This window comes from Carassius carassius, chromosome 6 (assembly GCF_963082965.1).
Source record: "Carassius carassius chromosome 6, fCarCar2.1, whole genome shotgun sequence".
In the NCBI taxonomy this organism is placed as follows: Eukaryota; Metazoa; Chordata; class Actinopteri; order Cypriniformes; family Cyprinidae; genus Carassius; species Carassius carassius.
Window position 1 is genome coordinate 32,225,394 of NC_081760.1, and position 22,346 is coordinate 32,247,739.

The following is a 22,346-nucleotide window of genomic DNA, read 5'->3' on the forward strand; positions in this document are numbered from 1 at the left end:
TAGCCTAGCATACAGTGTCCGTGTCAATTAAAAGATCAAGCACAACCTGTTTCAGCAAAGAGATTTTTATAGCCTATATAGGCATATATATATATTTCTCCAGCTGTATTTTATTTTCTATATTGGTCTTTAAAAACACCTGCGTTTTTTGACCCTGTAATATGATCAGTATAATAAAGCATATTCCTCTTCTGATATTCAGTCATCTAAAGTCTTCTTATGCAAATTGTGGCTTTCAAATCAAGATTGCTTTCAGCTTGATCCATCCTTGATTTGAAAGTGATGTCTGTTATCATCTTATATAATCTATTGCAATACATGCATGCAGGACTCTTTAGAGACACACCAGTGACGAGCAGACAAAATAAGGTCTTTGATAAAGCAGTTTAAAGGTGGCCTCTGGTTTAAAATAAATAAATAAAGAATAAAAAAAAAACTTTGTATGAATAAATATTGCCTGTTCATTTATTTTACAGTTCTTTAGATGACCAAGTCCAATTTTAACTGCTGTATTCAATGATGGTATCCGGAATGACAGACTGGATTTAAAATATGAAATTTAGATGTAGGCCAGCAGTGGATTAGTTTATGTGCGATATAATAAGAATAATAATAGGCCCTAATAAAAAATCACTTATAGCACCTTTAGCATTATCAACCGTTTCTAAAGATTGCAGTGTTTTGGTTTATGCCATGGTTTAGGTCTGCTTTAAGACTATAACAAGTATAAGTGAGCTTGTTTAGCATCTCCAGCAGCGCACTTCAAAACTAACAAGAGAAAATCGAGGAACTAAAATGAAATTTCAGAGCAATTTGTTCTTTTATAATAAGAGGTTAAGAGGGGACAGTTTGATGACTCACTTACTCACCTTTCTCTCATTTTTTCTCGCTCCTTTGCTTTGCTCTCTGCCGCATTTATTGCTCAAGGTCAGTGCTGGAGGCAACTGTGAGGTTACCACTGTGACGGCAAGGTCAGTATCTTCACTGTGGTTTGACATGCTTTCTGCTACAGAAATATTGAGGTGAAGATGGGGCGAGTGGAATGGGCCTGCTGCATGTAAACCTGACATTTTTAAATAGATAGGAAGAAGACTTTCACACTCCTAGACTTTCTTTGCATTTAAATCATTCTTAACCATTGGCCTTATTCTGTACCATATATGCTATAAACATAGATTATATGAGGGTGGTGTTATCCACAGAAGGGGAATCGTAAATCAGCTGAGAAAAAGCTTCGCTAAAAATCCATTCGCCAATAAAATGGATGAAAGGTTTTGCAAATTGTAAACATTTACCAAAATTCCCTTCCAGGAGCCACAGTGGTCCCCACTCAAACAGAAGTGTCATCACATAAGAGGTCTTCGGCAGCACCTCTGTGTGTTCTGGACCGTTGAAAGACATTTTAAATCAATAATGAACCAAACCATCTAGCACTGCCAGAGAAAGCGCAAAAAGTTGAATGACTCATAAATAATCTTGGCAAATAACAGCAATTTCGATCTAATAGAGCGATTTCACAAGTCCATGAGCATGGCCACACACACACATTTACACACATCTAAGAACACATAAATGTACACTCCAATACACATTTTAAATGAAGACTTCAAGACCCCTCCAGCAGTGTCTTTAGGCCACAGTCTTTATTTATCCTGATTCATTTTAATTCATTGAAATGGTCAGTTATGATATATTTGACACTTAGCTGTTGAGTGTTGAGTAGACTTGCCTATCAGCATGATATATGATTACATTATTATTATGACCTGGTTTTCAGCAACACTTAACAGTATCAAATTTTCTCTCACAAGAGAAGAAATTGTTGAATCAAAGTCATTTTTATTTTTGAATAATAATTGTTGAATAAAAATTATTCTAGCAGCTTCATAGCATTACGATTGAACCAGTGATGTCACATGGACCATTTTAACTATGTCTTTACTACATTTCTGGGACTGGGAACATATGCTGGGTCAGCAAGCTCACATATTTCATCGGAAATATCTTAATTTGTGCTCTGAAGATGAACAAAGGTCTTATATGTTTGAAAAGACCTGAGGTTGAGTAATTAATGACAGAAGTTTCATTTTTGGGTGAACTATCCATTTAAAGGAGGTATTGGGTACTCCAAATCCTGTAAAGATACGCCTATATATTTATCCATTCCAAATCCACAATTGAGGCATTGCATTCTACACACTTTACTATGAGGTATGTGAGGTCATAACAATTTTTCTAAATAATGTCAATGTTTTCTTAGTAAAAATCAATTATCCCTGTATGTCCTAACAATAACCTTTATTTCAATCCTTATTGTTTGTTTGTCTATAGGTAAAGTGTTATCACATTATATATATATATATATATATATATATATATATATATAATTCTTAGATTTCAGTGATGACCTGGTTATATTTGGTGTAGTAGAGGTGAAACTGCCTTGATGTTTTACAATTTGCTGCCACCTTGGGGTCATACTGCACAACTACACATGTTGTGCCACGTGGTTTTCATCGTTATTAGCTCCATGGTGAGCCGAGTCAAACACACTAGCACCAGAAAAATGTGCCTTTTAATGTGAAGTACAAATCTAGTTGCTGTGATATTTCATTGAATTCTAACAATCACTTCTGCCATTGGGAAAGAGAAGAGGCCCAAGGCTTTCAAACATTTAAATCTCTTTCTTTATTAAAGCATATGTAGGCTACTTTTTCTTGCTGTTAATAGCTACAGAAAGAAAACCTGGCAAAATCCACATATCTACAGATATCAACCTTTTAAAAACTTTATACAAAAGGAGCCCAAACTGTACATGAATATTACTACATATATGCTGTAAAGTGTACAGTAGTATACATACTGTATATATAATACATTTATGAGCAACATCACAAACAAAAAAGCTTTAGATATTTAGTTAATCTGAATAGGCTGGCACAGATGAAGCCCTACTACAGGCAATAAAGCCTTCAGTTATAGCAGTCGACATCTAATCAAATATTTGGTCACACTTGCTTTAAAAACAGTGAGTGCATTTTCCTACAGTGTGAGCAATGACCATGCATATCATCTTAAAAACTACCTCAAACATATTTCAAATCATCAAACAAAAAAAAAACTTTAATCTTTACTTAAGTTGATTTCTCCCATGACCTTACATTTGGTTGTTTTAAAACTGATCAGTAACATTCTGACTCTGTAACGGTAAGTGGTTCTCTTCATCTTCTATATACAAAAGTAGCAAAAAGACTTTTTTCACACATTATACAAAATATCGATTTCATATAGCCTTTTTTAGACAGATAGAATACAGTGTTTGCCAGTGCCTGAACGCACCCCTGAGGCAGACGTCGTCCAGTGATCAAATTATTCCTACATTACAAAAAACAGTTCTACTTTTAAAACATGAATTTAATTAAAACAAGAACAAAACATTTGTGAAGGGACATTTGTTCTAGAACCACATTCTTTTGTAGTTGTCATTCACAGCTATCCAATTAACGCTATGAAATATTTGTTTATAGCACAATAGTGGCCTTTTTCTTTTTTTTACATTCAGGAGGCCAGACAGAACTGTAACAGTGAACAAAATAGTCAAAACAGTAGAATGCAAAACAAAAATAACAGTAAAAACATGAAATTAATTAGTTTACCCCTATTATATTAATCTAGGCTACATAAAAATCAAAACTTGAGAATCCATGTATAAGCACATTCTTGTTTTATATCAGATTTGCTAGCATTGTGTAGTACTTGTGAATCACCTGTACTGGACTGAAAGTTTTAACCAAAGTTATAAAAGTGTTTTATATAAATGAGAATATGACGTGATAAAGCTCAATGGTTGATCCATTACTACGGCATCACATGACATGCAATGTTCAGACCTCGATAATCAATAAAATAGACAGTCTTTGACTTTAGATTTTACATTCATACAAATTAAATAATACACTTTTGGACCAGAAACATAGTTACTCAGTTGACATGTTCGATAATTTTGCCATTCATTCATTCATTCATACACAGCCTTTGTAAACCTTGACATCAATATACTCATCAATATAGTCAATATTTAGATATTTAAATCTGTTTTTACTATTCTGTGACAGTCAATCAACATTAACCCAAAAAATGGTTAAAAAATGACTCTTACATCCTTTAACAAACTAGCTACACCCAAAATGCCATTCTTTAATCTGACATTCTCTGTTGCAGGCTGACTGACGGGCAATGAAAACACATGTATATGTACACTGGAGTTTCCCAGAATTCAACACTTCGCTGAATTGAATGCATGAACATACACTGAGGTTAGAAAGCACCAGAAGGCATCTACCCAAAAGAAGCTCGGAGTAACCATCAAAACAGTGGTCTTGATAGTCTTTGACATCACCTACTTTCTCTCTCTGACATGGATGATGGTTAAAATGGTGAAATGGGAGACTGGCCTCATCATGAGAACTGAATGATAGGTGAGCGAAGAAAACACATGTGAGGAGAGAAGTTGAGATGAAAAGATGAAAGCTCCAGGAAAAAAACACTACATTCCAGAATCAATGTGAGCAGAAAAAAACAAACAGGCATGGAATGTAAAGGACGGCAGGGAAAGAGTCATGCAGACAAACAGATATGGTTTTGATGATCAAATGGTTTGATTTTTTAGTTTGGTTTGTGTAAGTGTTACCTGGAATTTAAACTTTAATGCATTCACACTCAATTTAAATTCAATTCAAATCGATGTGAATTTGAATTCATTCATGGGATGGAGATGGAATTGAATGTACTTCACAATATTTTTATGAGAATGATATATTGAACAGGTAAGCCATAAGTTGTTCAGTTTGTTATTTGGAAATTAAACTGAATTGCATTCATACTCGATTCAAATCAGTGATTTTGAATTCATTGACAAGATGGAGATGGAACTGAACACTTCACAATAGGTCATGAAAAAGTAATTTTAAACAGAAAAGTCATCAGGTGTGAGGCACATTTCCCAGGGAATCATTTTAAAAAGCTCATCTTCTGTGTTCTGCACACTAGAAAGGAGCGATTTCTCTGACCATAGTGCCCAAGACAGGCCATCTGTGATGCTGACCTTGATTGGACTGTTGGTTTAATGAGTTGTTTGTGAACAGTATCAGTCTAATTATATCCAACTTATTTATATCAGATCATAAATTAGTAATGTGCAACAAAGAATTGATAGCAACCCAGCACAGGGCTCCAACAGTTACATTAATACAGACAAAATGCTTTGGGAACAGTCAAATAGGATGCTACAATCATTAAAATATGCAGATGAAGAAGTTAATTTGTAATTTTTGTGAATGCAAAAAGATGTTTACACCAACAGAACTATGAAATGTCTCATCAGGAGCCCTGGGCCATGTTGGCGGCATTTATCGGTCTCCATGCTCAGCTGGTGCAATGTCAACTTAAGGCAGTGTGGTAGGATTCTTCTAATGCCGTCAAACACTTTCCCTCCATTTCTTTTTGAGCATAAGGCAAATAATGCACATATATATATATATATATATATATATATATATATATATATATATATATATATTCCAATATATATATATATATATATATTTACACCGCAGTTTGGTTCCAAACTGCGGTGTAAAGATGGGAAAAGTTAGCATTAAGGCCGAACAATTAAGCTAAGGTGGCTAGTGTAGCCTTTAGCATCCTGTATCTGGATCTATTTTACAGAAACTAAAGGACTGATTATACATAGGGAACTACAGAATTTTAAAGCAAATTGCCAAGCAGCTTGGAAAGAGTAACTGGTTGTCATGCTCACACAAGTCAATGGTTTTGGAAACTTTGGAACAGTAGAACATGAGTTGATTTCCACCTTTTTGAAAGTTAAAGGGTGAAACATAATGACAGTCCAGTTACAATTTGTCTTCTTGTAGTTGTTCTAACAAAGGCCTACGTTCTCACACACACATACACACGCACACACTCGTGCACATACACACCTAGTTCGTTCTAGTACAGTGCAGCAACAGAAATGGGCAAATCTAGCCACTTACAATGCAATTGGACAAAGAAAATCGCAGGCTATGGAGTGTTCCTCGATAACAGGTTTGCACAAAGGCAACACCAGTTTGTTCTATAAAAAAATAGAAGAAAAGAGGAGCACAGGACAAAAAAGAGAAGGGGAGACGAGAGAGAAAAAGAAGAAGAAGAAAAAAAACAGGACGGTCAGTTTTTAGAGCATCGAAGGCCAACTGTCATCCACATTAACATTTAGCTGTAGGGGTTGTGTTTGAGATGGAAGGGTTTGTGCAACTACTGACCAGTGTAGTTTTCAAGTAATTTTTCACATGAAGAATTACAAGGGTAGGTGAATGAACATGTAAACCCACAGTGTAAAGGGAACACGCTCACACAAAGAAAACAAGGTAAATAGGTCCCAAGGCCGCTTAACGCAGTATGCCACACATTTGCAAATGGTACGGCCAATTCTGTTTGGCCTTCCTCCAGCTTCTAAATTAACACATTAACAAATTAACAAGAACACATTTCAGTGCTTTTGTTTCAGATTAAGGATAACAAGCCAAGATTGGTCTCCAAATAGTGTCCCAAACTTGACTCTGGAATAATGGAGGCTGAATTTGAATTGATTATTAGACTATTTCTTTTAGAGAGACTGTCATACGGACGTCTCGGGCCCTGGTGCGCGGTAGGCATAAGCTGCCCCAGAAAATCTTAGGTTTTCTCCTATTCGGAAGAAGGAGCTGAAGGTGCAGTAGTCAGGCCTGCCCCCCCAGTATGTACACATCAGTTTTTTGGGAGGGGAGGAGTCAGACCTGCGGTGGGTGTGGTTCTGGCTTTCGTTGCCACGTCTGACGTGTTTCCGTGTAGGTGGAGCTTGGAGGGAGGACAGGGGGGTGAACTCGGACAGGTGGCCCTTATACAACTTATCGGCATTCTGGAGTAAAGAACAAGGGAACACAAATATTGAATTATCAGACTGCATCATATAGAGGCATGTAAATGCAAGCATTGGTCACATCACAAGCTGAAACAACACAAATCCATAGCCCAGCAAGATGCAATGCAAAAAAGAACAAAATATTACATTAAAAAAAAATCACATATCCAATATTAACCACATGCACAAGCCCAGTCCCAGAATATATTAATCTGATCAGTTGAGTGGCTGTTGCAGCATAAACTGCGGAGATATATTTAGCTAAGGCTATTGACAAATTCAAGTTTTTTCTTCATTGGAAGGTAAAAGGGCATTAACCCCTCCCCCCACCCAAACAAATATTTTTTATGTTTCTGAAGGGTCTTTTATGTCCTTCAAGGATCACATTTATTTGATAAAAATACAGTAAAAACAATGACATTGTGAAGTTTTATTACAATGTAAAGGAACTGTTTTCTATTTTATATATATATATATATATATATATATATATATATATATATATATATATATATATATATATATATATATATATATATACTAAATAATTCTAAAGACTTAATATTCTTTAAGCAAAATATAAATATAATTTCTTGTTTTTGTCTTTTGATTTTGCTGTGAGCAATTATAAGTACAAATTTTTCATACATTTTGTGAGATTCACCGATCATAAGCATGTTCTAGGAATGGCCATTAAAAAGGTGGACATTTAGAAATATATGACAATTTTTCACTAATTTAGACACAATATGAAAGAAAGATTCAAGAAAAGAAAAAATATGCATGCAGGTCAGAGTGTTAGATGTTAAACTGTATGTCAAGGCTGCTGTGTGTATTTGTGTATGTGTCAGAAGAACCCATAGTCCCCATGTCCTGTTAGCTGCATATACTGCACACCCCAAACCACAACCCAATACATTCATTCTGAAGCTTTAAATCCAAACCAAACCAGTCTGAAGGTTTCACACCGAACAACAAACCCACACAGGTGTAACAAAGGCATTTCAATCAAGTTTGCTTTCACTGGAAAGAGCCAGTTAGCAGGATTCTGGAATTCTCAGAATGATTCTAGAACTCTAGAACACATGTCATCTGAGAACTCTAGAACTCCACTTGAGTTGAGTGTGGATTAGTTCTTTCTGGCTTTAGTCCTCAACTTTACCATAGAGCTCCTAGGCCTCAGTGATGTTCTGAACGCCATCTAGCAGTGAATCATGAACGTTTGTCTCAACCCTTTCAAAGATCTTCCCAGCCCTCATTCTCTGTGAAATATCATATACACAGACAAACTCAAACATGGCATAACAGACCCATGTGCACAATATTTTCTAGAATTTGTCTTGATTTTGAAGTCTTTTGCAGAAAAAGCATTAAACAACTTTATATCAGCAACATAAAATACAGACGTACATACTATACATGCACACTTCATGCATGCAAACATGTAGAGTGACGCAATAAAAGACTTAGAACATAAAGAGAGACACCACAGGGTACTGCAGCTTATGTTATTGGCATGTTGGGTAGCTTGTGAGCCTCATTAATGCTCAGCAGGTCATGACCCTGTTGTGTCTTCGCTCACTGATACACACGCGCACATGCAGAGAGAGTGTGTAGGTTCACCTCCGGCTCAGTTCAGAAACTGACACTGCTGGAGGTCTGGGAGAGCATAAAGATGGTGGACTGCTCAGCGGTGAGACACTGACGCTTTGTCTGCCGTTACCACAGGTCAAGGGTTAAACACACAGGGGAAGGGGAAGGTCAAGCACCAGAGAGGAAGAGCATCAGGAGAGAAAAAGAGAGATGGAAGAGGAATAAAAAAGAAAGGGTTTAGAAAGTTTAATTCATCCTCAGAGATTAATAATCAGCAGCTCTCAAAGCATTCAAAGTTTCTGGAAGTGCAAGTGTTAAGACATTTCGCCTTGGCACATAACTGATAAGTTTGATAAGTACTAAAATGTCTAAAACTCAAATAAAAATAAAGCTAAATATAAAAACTAATAAAAATGACATATGCACAAAACAAAATGACTAAAGCTTAATTTAAAATTTAAACATCAAGCTAATCATAAATATTAATAAATACTATAAGTCAATAACACCCATTCATTAGGTATCATAATTACATAATGATAACAATTTATCAATAATTAATGGTCATTCATAATACAGCTTAATATAATTTCATATTTTTAAAATATGTTTAGTATAGATTTACATTAACCAAGACTGACAAATGCTGTAAGAGTGTAATAGGGAAGATGAGTGAGAGGCAAAGCATCACATGGGTTAGACCAGTGGTAAGGCAGTTTACACAAGCACACACATTAAATTTCCTTCTGAAATATTTCTTAGCATAGTATGGTAACATACTATGTGTGCACACAGTAAAATACACAGTATTCATTGTGTCATACATTGTTTGACAAAGAATCAACAGGTCAAATAAAACCACTGAACTGCTTAAAGAGTCATCCAACGTAAAGAAAAATCTACAGAACGGCATCCATAATCCACTTACATCAAGCACATTGGGGACCAGTCCGACGCAAGTGTAAATCTGAAGACCAGTTAGTAGCAATTATCACAAACTATTGCACCATTGAGCTGCTTCAGATCAACATTTATTTGGTTGAAAAAACACAAATATTTCTTTTAAATAGCTGTAATCTTGCAAAGGAATCAATCTTAGTTGGATTAGACAACATTTTTGGTCGATTCAGATTTTGATGCCAATTAAAACGAAGCTGTAATCAGTGCAGTCAGTTCAATACACTTGTACACATATAATATGAAAACATAGGTTATTAAAATTATACATGACCTACAGCTTTAAACAACAAACACACATAATATTTCTACCCCTCACGGCTTTGCTTTCATTTGCATCAAATGAAATAGGTCATCTACCCGAACTAATAGCCACTGCATATAATATTTTTTTTTTTTAAAAGCTGTCTATTACTGAAATAAATACACATTTACTGTATATATGTTTGACATGTGAGGTAACTGTATCTTTTCATCTGTATGAAAATGCAGATAGTGAGAGCTGTGCTGTCGTACCTGTATTCTCTCAGTGGTGGTGGGCCATAGAGCTCTACACAACACTTTCTTCACCACATCAGGCAGCAGACAGACTATAATCAGCAGAATTATACTGAGCCATGCAGGACCGCTGGACAACATCTGCATGAACACATAGTACATCCTCTGATAGTTCAGGAAAGGCCTACAAAGAACAAAATATACCAGAGATATCATTTTAGATTCAAATGAATTTGATTTAGTGATGTTAAGTGTATAACAGGCCAGGCCGTACCAAATGATGCCTCCCCACAGGAGGGAGAAGATGACATAGAATAGCAGTGACCCCCATATGACAAAGTGGTTGATCCATGTCCAGTAATGTGTGTCCAGGGCAAGCTAAAGCATGAAGACACAGTGAGAAATGGGGAGACACAGCAGGTGAAGTTGATTCCAGCTGGCAACAGCCGAGATCGTAACACGTGTGTGTCAGTTGTATTACCTTTAGTGTGACCGTGAACACCAGGACAGTGAACACAAGTGTTCCAAAGGTCCAGTTTCCAAACATCTGGAACAGAGAAATATTGAGAAAGGCAAAAAGAGATTGGCACTGATGCAGAAATAGACACTCAAATGAGTGTTAGTGCACAGCTCACCCTCTCATCGCCTTACAAACCAGACGCATTGCAGTTATTCATGTTAAAAGCTTATGTGCCTTTATTTGAACAATTTACTAGCACTTGGTAGAAAAAGACTTGAATGATCTGGCAAGAATATATTAACAAAAAATATTTCCTCATCATATGGACATTTTTAAACAACACTAAGTTTACCAAAAACCTGTCTTATACATATTATGCACAAAAAAATATTTATAAGAATAACTAAATAAGAAAAAGTACTATAAAAATGACGCGAAAAGCTGGAGAAAAACCAAAAAAAACAAAAAACAAACGAAAGATGCAACATAACAGAGTTAAAACGTTCATCTGATTCATGTATACAATATAGTATATATATATAAAAAAAATAACAATTAAGAATTCCCAAATTTATATAGAAATTTATATTATATATTATTTGTACATTTAATATATTATAAGCAAAACATTTGTAGACCCTATATAATGTAAGGAATGTACCTAATAAATTATTAATATAATTAATTATAATTGTTATATATATTCAAATTATAATTACACTTGAGATATATATGTATATACACACAAATTATTTTATGCTTTTATGTTTTAATTTGATAAAAAAAACATGAACATGAACATAATCAAAATCATAAAAATTTGTATCAGACTGTATTTGTAAATTTGTATTTGTATCAGATGCACTTATCTAAACTTACAGATGCATATAAATATAATCAAAGGACAGAACACTCATCAAATGTCCCTTTAAAAATCTATTCCTTCTGAAAACTTGCAAGAAATAGTAGCGTTATGTCATTATTTTAATGGTGCTGCACGTGAAAGCACTTTTATGTCTTTGTTGTACCGAGATTATTAATGATGTCTGGGGCTTGGTGATGTCACATGCATTTTATATTTTGTCCATAAAAGCCTCATCAATAAATAGTGAGTTTAGATAGTCCCTTAAAATGTTATAATGGATTCAGTTCTGCAGATTGGCCCAATAAATCTTGGGTGCTGTAAGCCTCTCTGTGTGAGTGTGTTTGTATCTTTTGGGAGGATTTGTTCCCTCATTGTTTACAGTCTTGGCATACGGCTGATTTAGACACAATGGATTCTCTTCTAGAACCTTCCCCTGGCTGTGGACCGGCCACACTGTTGATGGCACTTTGCAAAACAACATCTACACTATGAAGAGAGCTCTTTATAAAATCACTGCATGTTTACCTCACAATCACAATCAAAGTCAACAAGCCACAGCAAAACACGAGCAGGGTCAAAGACTGTATGGCACCAAATGGTTTTAGTGGACATAGTGAACAATATAATGTTGATGAGTTACCAGTTTAAAAAGCAAGGACACACAATAAATGTCAACAAGTTTGGGGAACTTACCTTAATGAGAAATCTAAATTAAATTTACTGTTAAAAACATGTCAAGGGCAAATGATATTTACAGAAGTTGAAACATTTTTCAGAATGATAAATCTGATATTTCAGTTGCAAAAAAGTGCACAGTTTAGCAATTTTATATTTACAGGGTTCCTACACATTTTCCATTTAAAAAAATCCATATTTTTCCAGACTCAAATTTCCAAACCTCTCAGTAGATTTTTGTAGAGCCTGACCGATATATTGTTTTGCCATGTTATCGGCGATATGAACCTGTCGCAGATTTATCGGTATCTGTGAATATTTCGCTGATATGACTTTACAGAACATATAATGCAGATGAAATGCTTCTAAATGGTATAATTACTAAGTGTATTACTTAGTGAAACATTCCAGCAGAGCGCACTCCATTGTTTGCTACTGGTGACTACGATCGGTGTGGAGATGAGCAGATGAGCTCAAACTTCACCCGAGTCCGCTGCTTCAAATAAATTATCTGCCCGCCGCCTGCCACCCACTGCACCTATATTTAATCGTCACATTACAATGATTCTAATTCTTAGATTTGCATTATGATATAATGAATGCATGGCTAATTTTTAAACAGCAGATTCAGTGGCATTAGAGGTGATCTGTGCATCACGGCATGCTCCTACGGCGCATACGGCTCCACGGCCACCGGAGCTGATCGTGGCCACTCAGTCAATTTCTTTAAATGTATATTCTGTGGCGGCCAAAAAACCACACCGTGAAATAGGCCGATGACACAAAAGGTGGCTCAGTATGCAGTGTCCTATATGCTAAGTGCAATGGTTTCTCATGCGCACATAAAAGTCTGTATGTTTTTTTATTTTTACAAAGGTCCTTGAGGCTATGTAATATGGTGCTAAGAATATCATGAGAACAAACCCAAAATGCAAAAAGAAAAACTGCACCGAGTGCACCAGTCATGTTTGACAATCACTAAAGAATCACTAAACAGCTGCCACTTCTTGTATTATAAACTTATTTACATTAATTCCTTACATTTTTATTATATATACATAAATATATATATACTAAATAGGGGCAAAAGTCTGGAAATGCTAAATATTTTTACATGCTTTCTTTTTTCATACTTTTCCAGACCTGGAAATGACATCAAATTCCATACTTTTCCATACTTTTTCAAACCCCGTAGGAACCCTGTGTTTAATCAGAAAATAATTCATCTCTTAATGTTATAGTTTCTGCCACTTTCCACAAATAGGGAAAAACAGTGCCTTATTCAACAAATGGTCAGTGAAAGAGACGCTTAAACACATTGATCTCCGATATCACAGGCTCAAACAAAATACTTTATTAATTATGGCTATTTTATTTGCTGTTCATTTTATACAAGGTTGATCATTTTTACAACCCTGTAATCAAAAGTTTAAAACAGATTTGTGTGATTTAGCATTTTGCTAGAAATAAATAAATATTAAAACTAAATAGCAAAATGTATAATAATAAAATAACAAAAAATAATAATAATAATTTTATTAGATAATTTATATTTTGGGCCCTATCATACACCTGGCGCAATGCGGCGGAAGTGTTTTTGCTAGTTTCAGCCCGACGCAGTTTTCATTTTCCCGTCTGCACCGCCTTGCATCCATTTGTGCGCCCATGGGCATGCTGGTCTAAAAAAGAGACGTGTTTAGGCACACCGTTGGCGCGTTGCTACTTTGAGGAACTGAAAATAGACTGCGCCATAAACCAACTCAAACCTGGTCTAAAGTCTGGCGCAATATTTTTCTTTGTTGTTTTAAGAGCAGGGATGCGCAGCAGCACACAAACATTTAAAAAAAGAAAAATTACATTCCGCTATTTAAATAGCGAACCTGCCATGGTGCGAGCGCAGCTGGGAGATGAGACTCTGGTTGGTTTATTGCACGTTAGGCCCAAAAAACACCCATTACTTATTAAAAGAATAGAGACAAACTGTTTAAACCATGCACCCGAGCGCACCGACTATTTTCCCATAATTAAACTAGCAAAAGTGGATTCGGACACACCCTAAGTGCCCCACCGCTATGCGCTTTAGACCATGTGCTTAGATCATTAAAATAGGGCCCTGTATATATTTATATATCAAACAGTACTTTATTCTTTATTTTTTTCTAAATTGCAATAAAACATTATTCAATTATAACTTGTATATATAATATACAAAGAGACACCCTATCCAATGCAATAAATGTACCTATGTTAATGGGTCACTAGTGTAAACCCTATTTGTGGAAAAAGCCTCCAGCTTCCCTTTTAACTGAAAAGTTTCTGAATAGATCCTCTTCAATTCAACATGTACTGTACCAAACAAAGTGAAATGGTTAATCCACGTGTCTTCTTGTTCATTCATTTGCCCTTGCAGTGAGTCATGAGAGGATGGATGTGTATTTTATGGGCCGATGAGGATGACACAGTCGTAACGTGACACACAGGACAGACACAAACTCCCACTCGATCACAAGATGATAGACAGAGGAATATGAACGGGGGATTTGTTATTCTATACCTACAGTGGCTGGTCCTCAGTATGGGGGACACTACGATGGCAGTGAACGGTTAGTGTTAGTAGACACTATGTGAGTGGGAGTGGCTTTAGGGTGAGGGGAAGGGCTGAGGAGGGTACAGTAAAACTAAAAATAGGATGAGAAACAGATAGGGACAGGCTTACCATCTGTGTGTTGGTGGCCATTAGCTGAGGAAAGAAAGAGAAGCAGAAAAGAAAAGAAAGGCAAAAGGGGGTAGATAAAAAGAGGAAAAGAGAGATAGAGAAAGAGAAGAAAATGAAAGAAAAGAAGGACAGGGAGGGGACAGGGAGCAAGAAAGTAAAGAAAAAATTAGGATGTTATAACTTAAAGTAAATCAAACAGGTAAAAAAGCAATCCAAAAAGGTTACTATGATTCAACTTAATGGCACAGAGAAAGATGTCTGGTCTGACTGATTACCCAGCATGCTTTGTGTCGCATAAATGACTGGAGAAGCACCTGTAATGACTTCAGACATAAGCAAAGGAGGACAGACAAAAGTCTGCAAGCTGGATCAAGACCTCAGTTAAACCACAAATATGTACATTACAAGTATGAAACAACTTTAAACACTCAACAATCATCAGCCTGATTCAATCTGTATGCAACCGCTTTATTTGACTGAGAAAAACAATGAACTCAAGAAATAAAAATGGCTGGTTAAGTTGATTAAACAAAACACACACAGAAAATGTGATAAAAGAAATCATGGTTTATACAGTGACTGCTTTACCTGGCCATTGCTGGTGAAGGTTGTGTTGTCGAAAAGGAAGACAGCACCAAAGAAGAAGACCACGGCATTAAAAACCCCCAGAAGTGTCCAGTAGATGAAAGTGGGCCATCTCAGGAGGGAATTCTTGGCAATATCTCTGTAAAAATAAAAAAAGGAAAAATGGAAACGCTTATTAAAATAACCACATATCGTTTGCATAACCACACCGTGCTGTAAACTTTACAGAGCTCTAAAAATGAACATCATCCTACCTGTAATCACAGCTAAGTGCATGTAATACCTTGCCTTGGAAAATAACTAAAGTTTAAGTTGAAACATTAAAATTACAAAAAGAAAATGAATAAAAACCTAGAGTAAAAACAGATTAAATGTAAAAGTTCCATTGTTTATCGATTTAACCTCATTGTGTCAAACAGAAATAAATGAGATTTTGACTAGTTTTAGCCTTTTTATTTCTATCTATCTATCTATCTATCTATCTATCTATCTATATAATGTTTTTTTTTTTTTTTTTTTTTTTGAGAAAATTACTCTAATTATCTCACACGCCGCCTTTAGAGTATCGGAAGAGATCTCAAGAATGTCTCAAACTGTGAGCTGTGAGTTGAACTCCAACTTTTAGATCAAATGATCTGAGCTATGCTATCTGTTCATTTTGTTTGTATACATTTATACCAAATGAAGCGCAACTGATACTAAATTGAAAAGCAATGGAGCAGTCAAACATTTCATTGTAAAATAATATGGTTATTTATGAGCGCTCTATGAAACATAAGTTTAGTCTCAAACTACACTGGAGATTGGATGGATCTCTTATTTTGAAAAAATGAATAAAAATAAGCATCATTTCTGCTGTTTGTATCCGTTCTTTGAAAAATGAGAAAATATCAGATCAGCACTATTTCTAGTGAGAAAGTCCTTGATAGCTACAAGTGCCACACTATGTGTCAGTAAAGAACACTGTATATATTGAACAAGCAATGCAGAGGAATAAGAGGGGGGAAAATGCAGTGTCAGGACATTTAGTGATAAAATGTACAGAAGTTCTATCAGTATTTCTGCCCAGTGCAGTGTGTAAACTGAGTTTAGTGCAAGGGTCTGTGTAGAAATGTTTGCCAAAGGCTGATGGAACTGTCCAACTATAGCAGACCCGCATTTGGAATCAGCGTGTTCAGAAAACCTAGAGGCTCACAATCAAAAAAGGGCATTTTATTAAAAGAGAAAATATATAGAGTGAGATACATCAGGCAATTCATTAGATACAAAAATGATGCATTATGTAACTGAATCAGCATATTAAAGGGTTAGTGTGGTATCACTACTGCAATATATGTTTAAATAACTTGCAAAAAATGTGCTAATTAATATGCATGTATGTATATATATATATATATATATATATATATATATATATATATATATATATATATATGGAAAATATGAGTCTACATAGACATTTTATGACACATACAAAACATTTTTATAACTACTGGTGCAAGTGGGAAAAGCAAAAAAAAAACCTATCACCTAACTATTTCAAAAGTGCTTCATAAATATGCTATGAAGTTTGTCTCAGGGACAAGACAGTGTTTAAGTCTCAGTGAACCAACAGTCGTCCAAAAAGGAGGCCAAGGTGAGTATAAATAGCCAGTGTGTAGACAGGGATTTATCAGTAGGTCTCACAGAAATAGAATAATGAACAGATAGTAAACGTGTCTCTCCAAAATACCTCTCCTGTACACGTGATGACATGTGCCAATAAAACAAGTTAAACTCAGACCTAACTCCATACAGGTTTTCCATTTTGGATGAATTGTTCTCATTGTTTAAACCTATGCTCTAAGTTTAAAGTATAACTGTTACATGACAGTCAGACCATAGGTGTAGATAAGGGGGATGTTAGTGATACCCAAAAGTTCCTCACCTATAGAGAGAGGGGTCCCGTTTGAGGATGTCCATGTTGATGTGCTGCTCCATCAGACTGTAGAGGAGGATGGGTAATGAGGTGAAGCTGATATTGTACAGGGTCAGATATGCTGTGTCATACAGTGGCTGCAGAGGGAAAAAAACAATTAAACCAATTTGCTATTGTTGCTGCAAATCAATTTAAGTTCAATGTAAGCACAGAAGAGAAACTGTTTTTTCTCTTAACTACATGCACTTTCATGTTCCAGGTGTCAATTTAAACATCTATTTGAAATGCAGTCTAATAGTGACGGACCTTTGAGACATTTTGAGGTATGCGTTTACCTGCTGAGAGAAGCCACAGAAGAACTGATATAGAAACTGAGGGAAGATGAAGCACACATTCTGTGGAGAGAAACCAGACCCTCAGTACCTGGTGAACTAAACCCTTTAGTGTGTGTGTGTGTGTGTGTGTGTGTGTGTGTGTGTGTGTGAATTCTGTTTGCTGTAGACAGTGCTGTATTAGAGTTGCTTTTTCAACAAGATTGTTCAGTGGTTTAGTCAGAACTCCTGGGAAAAAGTAGCATCCACAGATATTAAGCTACATTTCTTTTCTGTGTTTACTACCGCAGGCAATTATGATTGTGTTGTGTCAGCTAGCAATCAGCTATTTTGCTTGAGATTATCTTTTTTATTTTGTGTGTCTACACATTTTGTTTGAGTTTACCTTATAGAAGAAGTACTGGACCAGCTCAGCGATTCTAATGTAGTAGTAGTGCCCATGAACCAGCAGCATCTTCTTCAGGTGTTTGAACTTGGTAATCGCATAGTCACTGTTGCGGGCCGCCTGACGCCCCTCTTTCCCCATGATCCCTAAAGGCAGAATAACCAGTCAACAGGCATGTAAGATATTGCTGACATAGTTTTTGAACTGAATTCTATCAGAAATTGACTTCCTGGAGAAGTAATAACTAAAACGAAATGCTTTGCTTTTGTATGTGAGCATGAAATCACCGATTCCCACGTGAGCTTCCAGAATCATGCTGACATCATTGGCTCCGTCCCCGATGGCCAGCGTGATGGGGTGTTCTTTTGATGCTTTTATCAGCTTAACGATCTGAAAGAACAGTTTCCACAGGTCAAATCAGAATAGCTGAGAGATTAGATTATTAATCAGGGGTTTTGGCTGTTTATGTGCAATGGGATAATATCCTATCTATCCTTTGTCATATGATTTTGCTTTTACACATGAATTGCATGGGATTTTGCGGTTTGTTTCACATCAGTAATTGTCTTGTAATACAGTAAGTTCTCTCACTTCTTGACTTTACAGACTCTGGTTTTCCCAGAAGCCCCAGAGAGTGACTGACAGGTTTAGTGTGAAGTAAATGAAAATGAAAAAGAGAAAGAGACTAGAGTCTCTTTTGATTGCACCATGTAACTCACAGGCTGAGAGATTAGAATAAGAGAACGAGGACAACCTTTCTCTGGCAGGTGGCTGTGTTAGTGCGAGTCATGTTTTATCATCATTGTGGGGACCAAATGTCCCCAAATAGACACCAAGACCTTGAATCACCCTTAGTCAATGGAACCCACAAGGAAAATGGCTTAATACACATGCTAAATTATGATTTAATGAAACATATCAGATATCAGATTGCACAAAGAAATATGCCGATATGCATTCTAAAATGTAAGTTAATAGCTTAATAATATTAACTTTTACCTAAATGATACTGGAAATAATGAAAAAGATCTGATACAGGAAATGATCTGGTATCTACACTAAAATTTAAAAGGTTGGGGTTAGTAAGATTTTCTTTTTTTGAGAGAAATAAATACGTTTATTCACCAAGGTGCATTAAACTGATCAAAAAGGACAAAAATAATTACACATTATTCCAAAAATAATCTATTTAAAACTTTTTTTATTTACTTTTAAATTTTCTATTAAAGAATCCTAGAAAAAAGTATCAAGGTTTTAATGGTTTCAAAGAAATGTTTCATCAGCACCAAATCAGCATATAAGAATGATTTCTGAAGGATTACATGACACTTGTCGACTGCAGTAATGGCTGCTGAAAGTAAAGCTTTGCATCACAGGAATAAATTACACTTTAAAATATATTACAATATGATTTTTTTTATGTAATACTGTTTTACAATAATATGTGTATTTTTGATTAATTAAATACTTGGTGGGCATAAGAATCTTCTTAAAAAATAATAATTCTTACATCTTACCGAAATCTTTTGATTGGTAGTGTATACACTTTGAGACTGACATGCTGTAGTACCTGTGCTTTTTGTAAGGGTGCCATGCGACAGCAGAGAACAGCGCTGCAGTTCCTGCAGATTTCCAGGAAAATCTCCTTGTAGTTTCCTCCATTGCTGGTTACATCCCGTGTTGGCTTCAGTACAGCTGACAGTGTTGCCCCATCGATTATCAGACCATAGTCTTGGTAATCACCTGAGAGCCTGTGGGAACAATGCATATGTGTGAAGGTGTCTGTGTGTGTATGTGAGCATGTAAATGTGTTCCACTGTACTCACCCTGAGAAAATGTCCCTGGTCATGCTGCCATGTTGTCTCAGGACAGTTCTGCTCAGATCAAATAGGACGTCATGGAGACTCTGCTCCTCTGTCCGCTTGGTTGTCAGTTCCAGGATCTGTGTATTGCGATGGAATAACCTGCTAGCATAGCATGTGGCTGCTGCCGTCTCCATTTTGTCCCCTGTGAGGACCCAAACCTTCATACCAGCCTTGTGCAGGGATTCAATGGTGTCAGCCGCTTTATCCTGCAGCCTGAAACAGAAAATGACATCCAATAGCATTTCAAAAGCAGCTCGTGTACACAATTAACACCATGTCTGTATAATGAGCCAAACTGTGCACATATTTACAACCGAACCTTAGATTGATTCGCCTTAAGTATGGCCAATCTGTTCCTAACCAATGTTGACATTCACCATATTACCTTTCTAATGTACGTTTATGGAAGTCCTGAGTGTTTGGATACTTTTAAATGGAGTTTTAAATAAAGTTATTGTTTGAAGACTTTTTAAGCATGTTCCTGTGTAATTTAATTATTTTCACTACTGTTAAAAGGGGGCAATAATTTTTCAAAGAATCATATATACATACATACATATATATATACATATATGATATATATATATCACTGTTTCAGCAAAAATATAAAGCAGCAAAACAGTCATCTGTTGATAATAATAAGAAACGTTTCTTGAGCACCAAATCAGCATATTAGAATGATTTCTGAACGATCATGAGACACTGATGACAGGATTTCTTTTTTATAATTTTATAATATATCAATTTTAAATAATATATTTTAACATTTTATAATATATTAAAAATAAAAATTATTTTAACCATATCACTTCAAAATATTACCGTTATAATTGTATTTTTTTACAAATGCAAATGCAGCCTTGGTGAGCATAAGAAACATCTTTCAAAAACATATTCAAAAATCTTATTGACCTCAAACTTTTGAACTAGTGTAAAAACAAACAGCAGATAAAAAAATGTCCAATGTCACCATTTTTCAAGCTCACATAACTGTAATACAATTCCTTTACCATTTAATTGAAAAACTTGGATGTGGAGTTTAACATTGTGCCAATTTAAAATAATTTTTTACAAACAATTAAGTCAATCTGTCACACTTTAACATAAATAGCAGCCAAAAAAAACAACATCAAATATACAAAGTGACAATTATGCAATTGTTGCTTTGACAGCCCAATTGTCTCCCTTGTATTGCAGCAGCAGCAAGATATTATATATTATATAGCCATATTATATAGCAATCCTGTGTGCTTTATTCTTTGCGCAGTGCTGGAGTGAAAGTTAATGGACAGTGCTCTGCATGGCTCGGTGGCGGGGAGGTCTTCTACCGCAGTGTGATGTCTTCACTCAGTAATTAAGCAGCCCAACAGTCAGGATTCACAGTGCTACCGCTGCCAGATAATTAAGACTCCACCCCCCCCCCTGCACCTCACACACAGCCCAGCGACGCAGGAAGTGACATTCTCACAAAGACTCCCGGGAAGAAACCACAAGACCTTCTACTACACTACCTATTAAAGATTCTAATAACATGAATTGCATTTCACTTAACATTTTATTGAAGCTAAACAAATTCCCCAAGTTAAGCAACATTCTAGTTGATTCCTTCTGACTTCCCCAACATTCTATTTGGCTCCCTATTTTAAAATCTTGGCTTAAAGTTGACATGAAATCAGATTTTATGTTATATGCTTCGTTAAATACACTTTCCTGGTCTTATTGTGCATGATTAATGTACTCCATCTGAAAAAATGTCTAATGACTTTGCTTTGCAAATGATGTCACCTAGGCCAAGCAGGCTGGCAAAATAATCTAACCCAATTGCCAAATAGCCATTCAAGGCATCATATTAACCTGCCGTTAGCAAATGCGGCATTTCTAAGATCTTGACAATAGTTAACACTAATTTAAGTCATTTGATGGCAGTTAAATTTCATCTCTACAATCCACTGAAGACTTACATTCAAGTAAGACTCTATTCTGGTTTAAAACATCCACTTTTCTCTGCCCTTATTTTCTTCCTCTTGAATATCCTGTTGTGCTCTCAAATACATTCCTTGTAGTGACATTTACATAATTTTTGTGGGTGAAATCCAGTCAGTTCTGGATTTCAAATCCAGTCACCACATGATTGTGTATTTGGTAACTGCTGCGTTGACCAACAGAAAGCTGCTTGGTTTGAAAGTGAATTCTGCATGAGCTGTGCTTAACACATTGCTACACTATTGGCTATAGACAATGGATCTTTTTGCCCACAAAATTAGGTAAAAGGGTAAACGAGGTAAAATGAGTGGCCATTGTGGTTTGATGTAAGCTAGAAAGTTTCAAGGATTCTGTTTAAATAGAAAACAAACATATTACAAACAGTAAGTGGAGGCCCTTATCAAATTAGCTCCCTGTGTATTTGACTATAACACATGATCTTGAGTGAGGTCCTAAAGGCACAAACAGGCTGGTGCCTAGAGGGCACTGATTGCATCTAATCAACACAGCCTGACAAAATAAGTTCCCGTCCAGTAATCACTATTTGTTTGCTCTG

At 35.8% G+C, this 22,346-nt stretch overlaps 1 protein-coding gene and 1 long non-coding RNA gene across 9 annotated transcripts in view; one reads left to right on the forward strand and one right to left on the reverse strand.

Moving 5' to 3' along the window:
- The window catches only part of LOC132141991 (uncharacterized), a 37,557-nt gene extending 35,596 nt beyond the window's left edge, over window positions 1-1,961 (forward strand). Inside the window, exon 3 of the long non-coding RNA XR_009433989.1 lies at window positions 928-1,961. This is a non-coding gene — a long non-coding RNA (uncharacterized LOC132141991). The remainder of the gene's footprint in view (window positions 1-927) is intronic.
- Window positions 1,962-4,095: 2,134 nt separating this feature from the next.
- Window positions 4,096-22,346, reverse strand: part of LOC132142656 (phospholipid-transporting ATPase IH-like) — an 82,864-nt gene continuing 64,613 nt past the window's right edge. The window contains exons 19-32 of one of the 8 annotated variants that reach the window (XM_059552693.1): window positions 19,769-20,020; window positions 19,513-19,693; window positions 18,230-18,332; window positions 17,943-18,088; window positions 17,561-17,620; window positions 17,235-17,362; window positions 15,311-15,446; window positions 14,723-14,746; window positions 10,488-10,553; window positions 10,281-10,384; window positions 10,025-10,190; window positions 6,834-6,955; window positions 6,054-6,133; window positions 4,096-4,467 (exon numbers count right to left, since the gene is read on the reverse strand). In XM_059552693.1, coding sequence (XP_059408676.1) covers window positions 6,082-6,133; window positions 6,834-6,955; window positions 10,025-10,190; window positions 10,281-10,384; window positions 10,488-10,553; window positions 14,723-14,746; window positions 15,311-15,446; window positions 17,235-17,362; window positions 17,561-17,620; window positions 17,943-18,088; window positions 18,230-18,332; window positions 19,513-19,693; window positions 19,769-20,020 — 1,540 coding nt within the window. In that variant the 3' untranslated portion in view covers window positions 4,096-4,467; window positions 6,054-6,081. Of the gene's footprint in view, window positions 4,468-5,587; window positions 6,134-6,540; window positions 6,956-8,120; window positions 8,221-8,581; window positions 8,672-10,024; window positions 10,191-10,280; window positions 10,385-10,487; window positions 10,554-14,722; window positions 14,747-15,310; window positions 15,447-17,234; window positions 17,363-17,560; window positions 17,621-17,942; window positions 18,089-18,229; window positions 18,333-19,512; window positions 19,694-19,768; window positions 20,021-22,346 lie in introns of those variants that run through there. The other 7 variants (XM_059552692.1, XM_059552694.1, XM_059552695.1 and 4 more) reach the window with 7 other exon arrangements.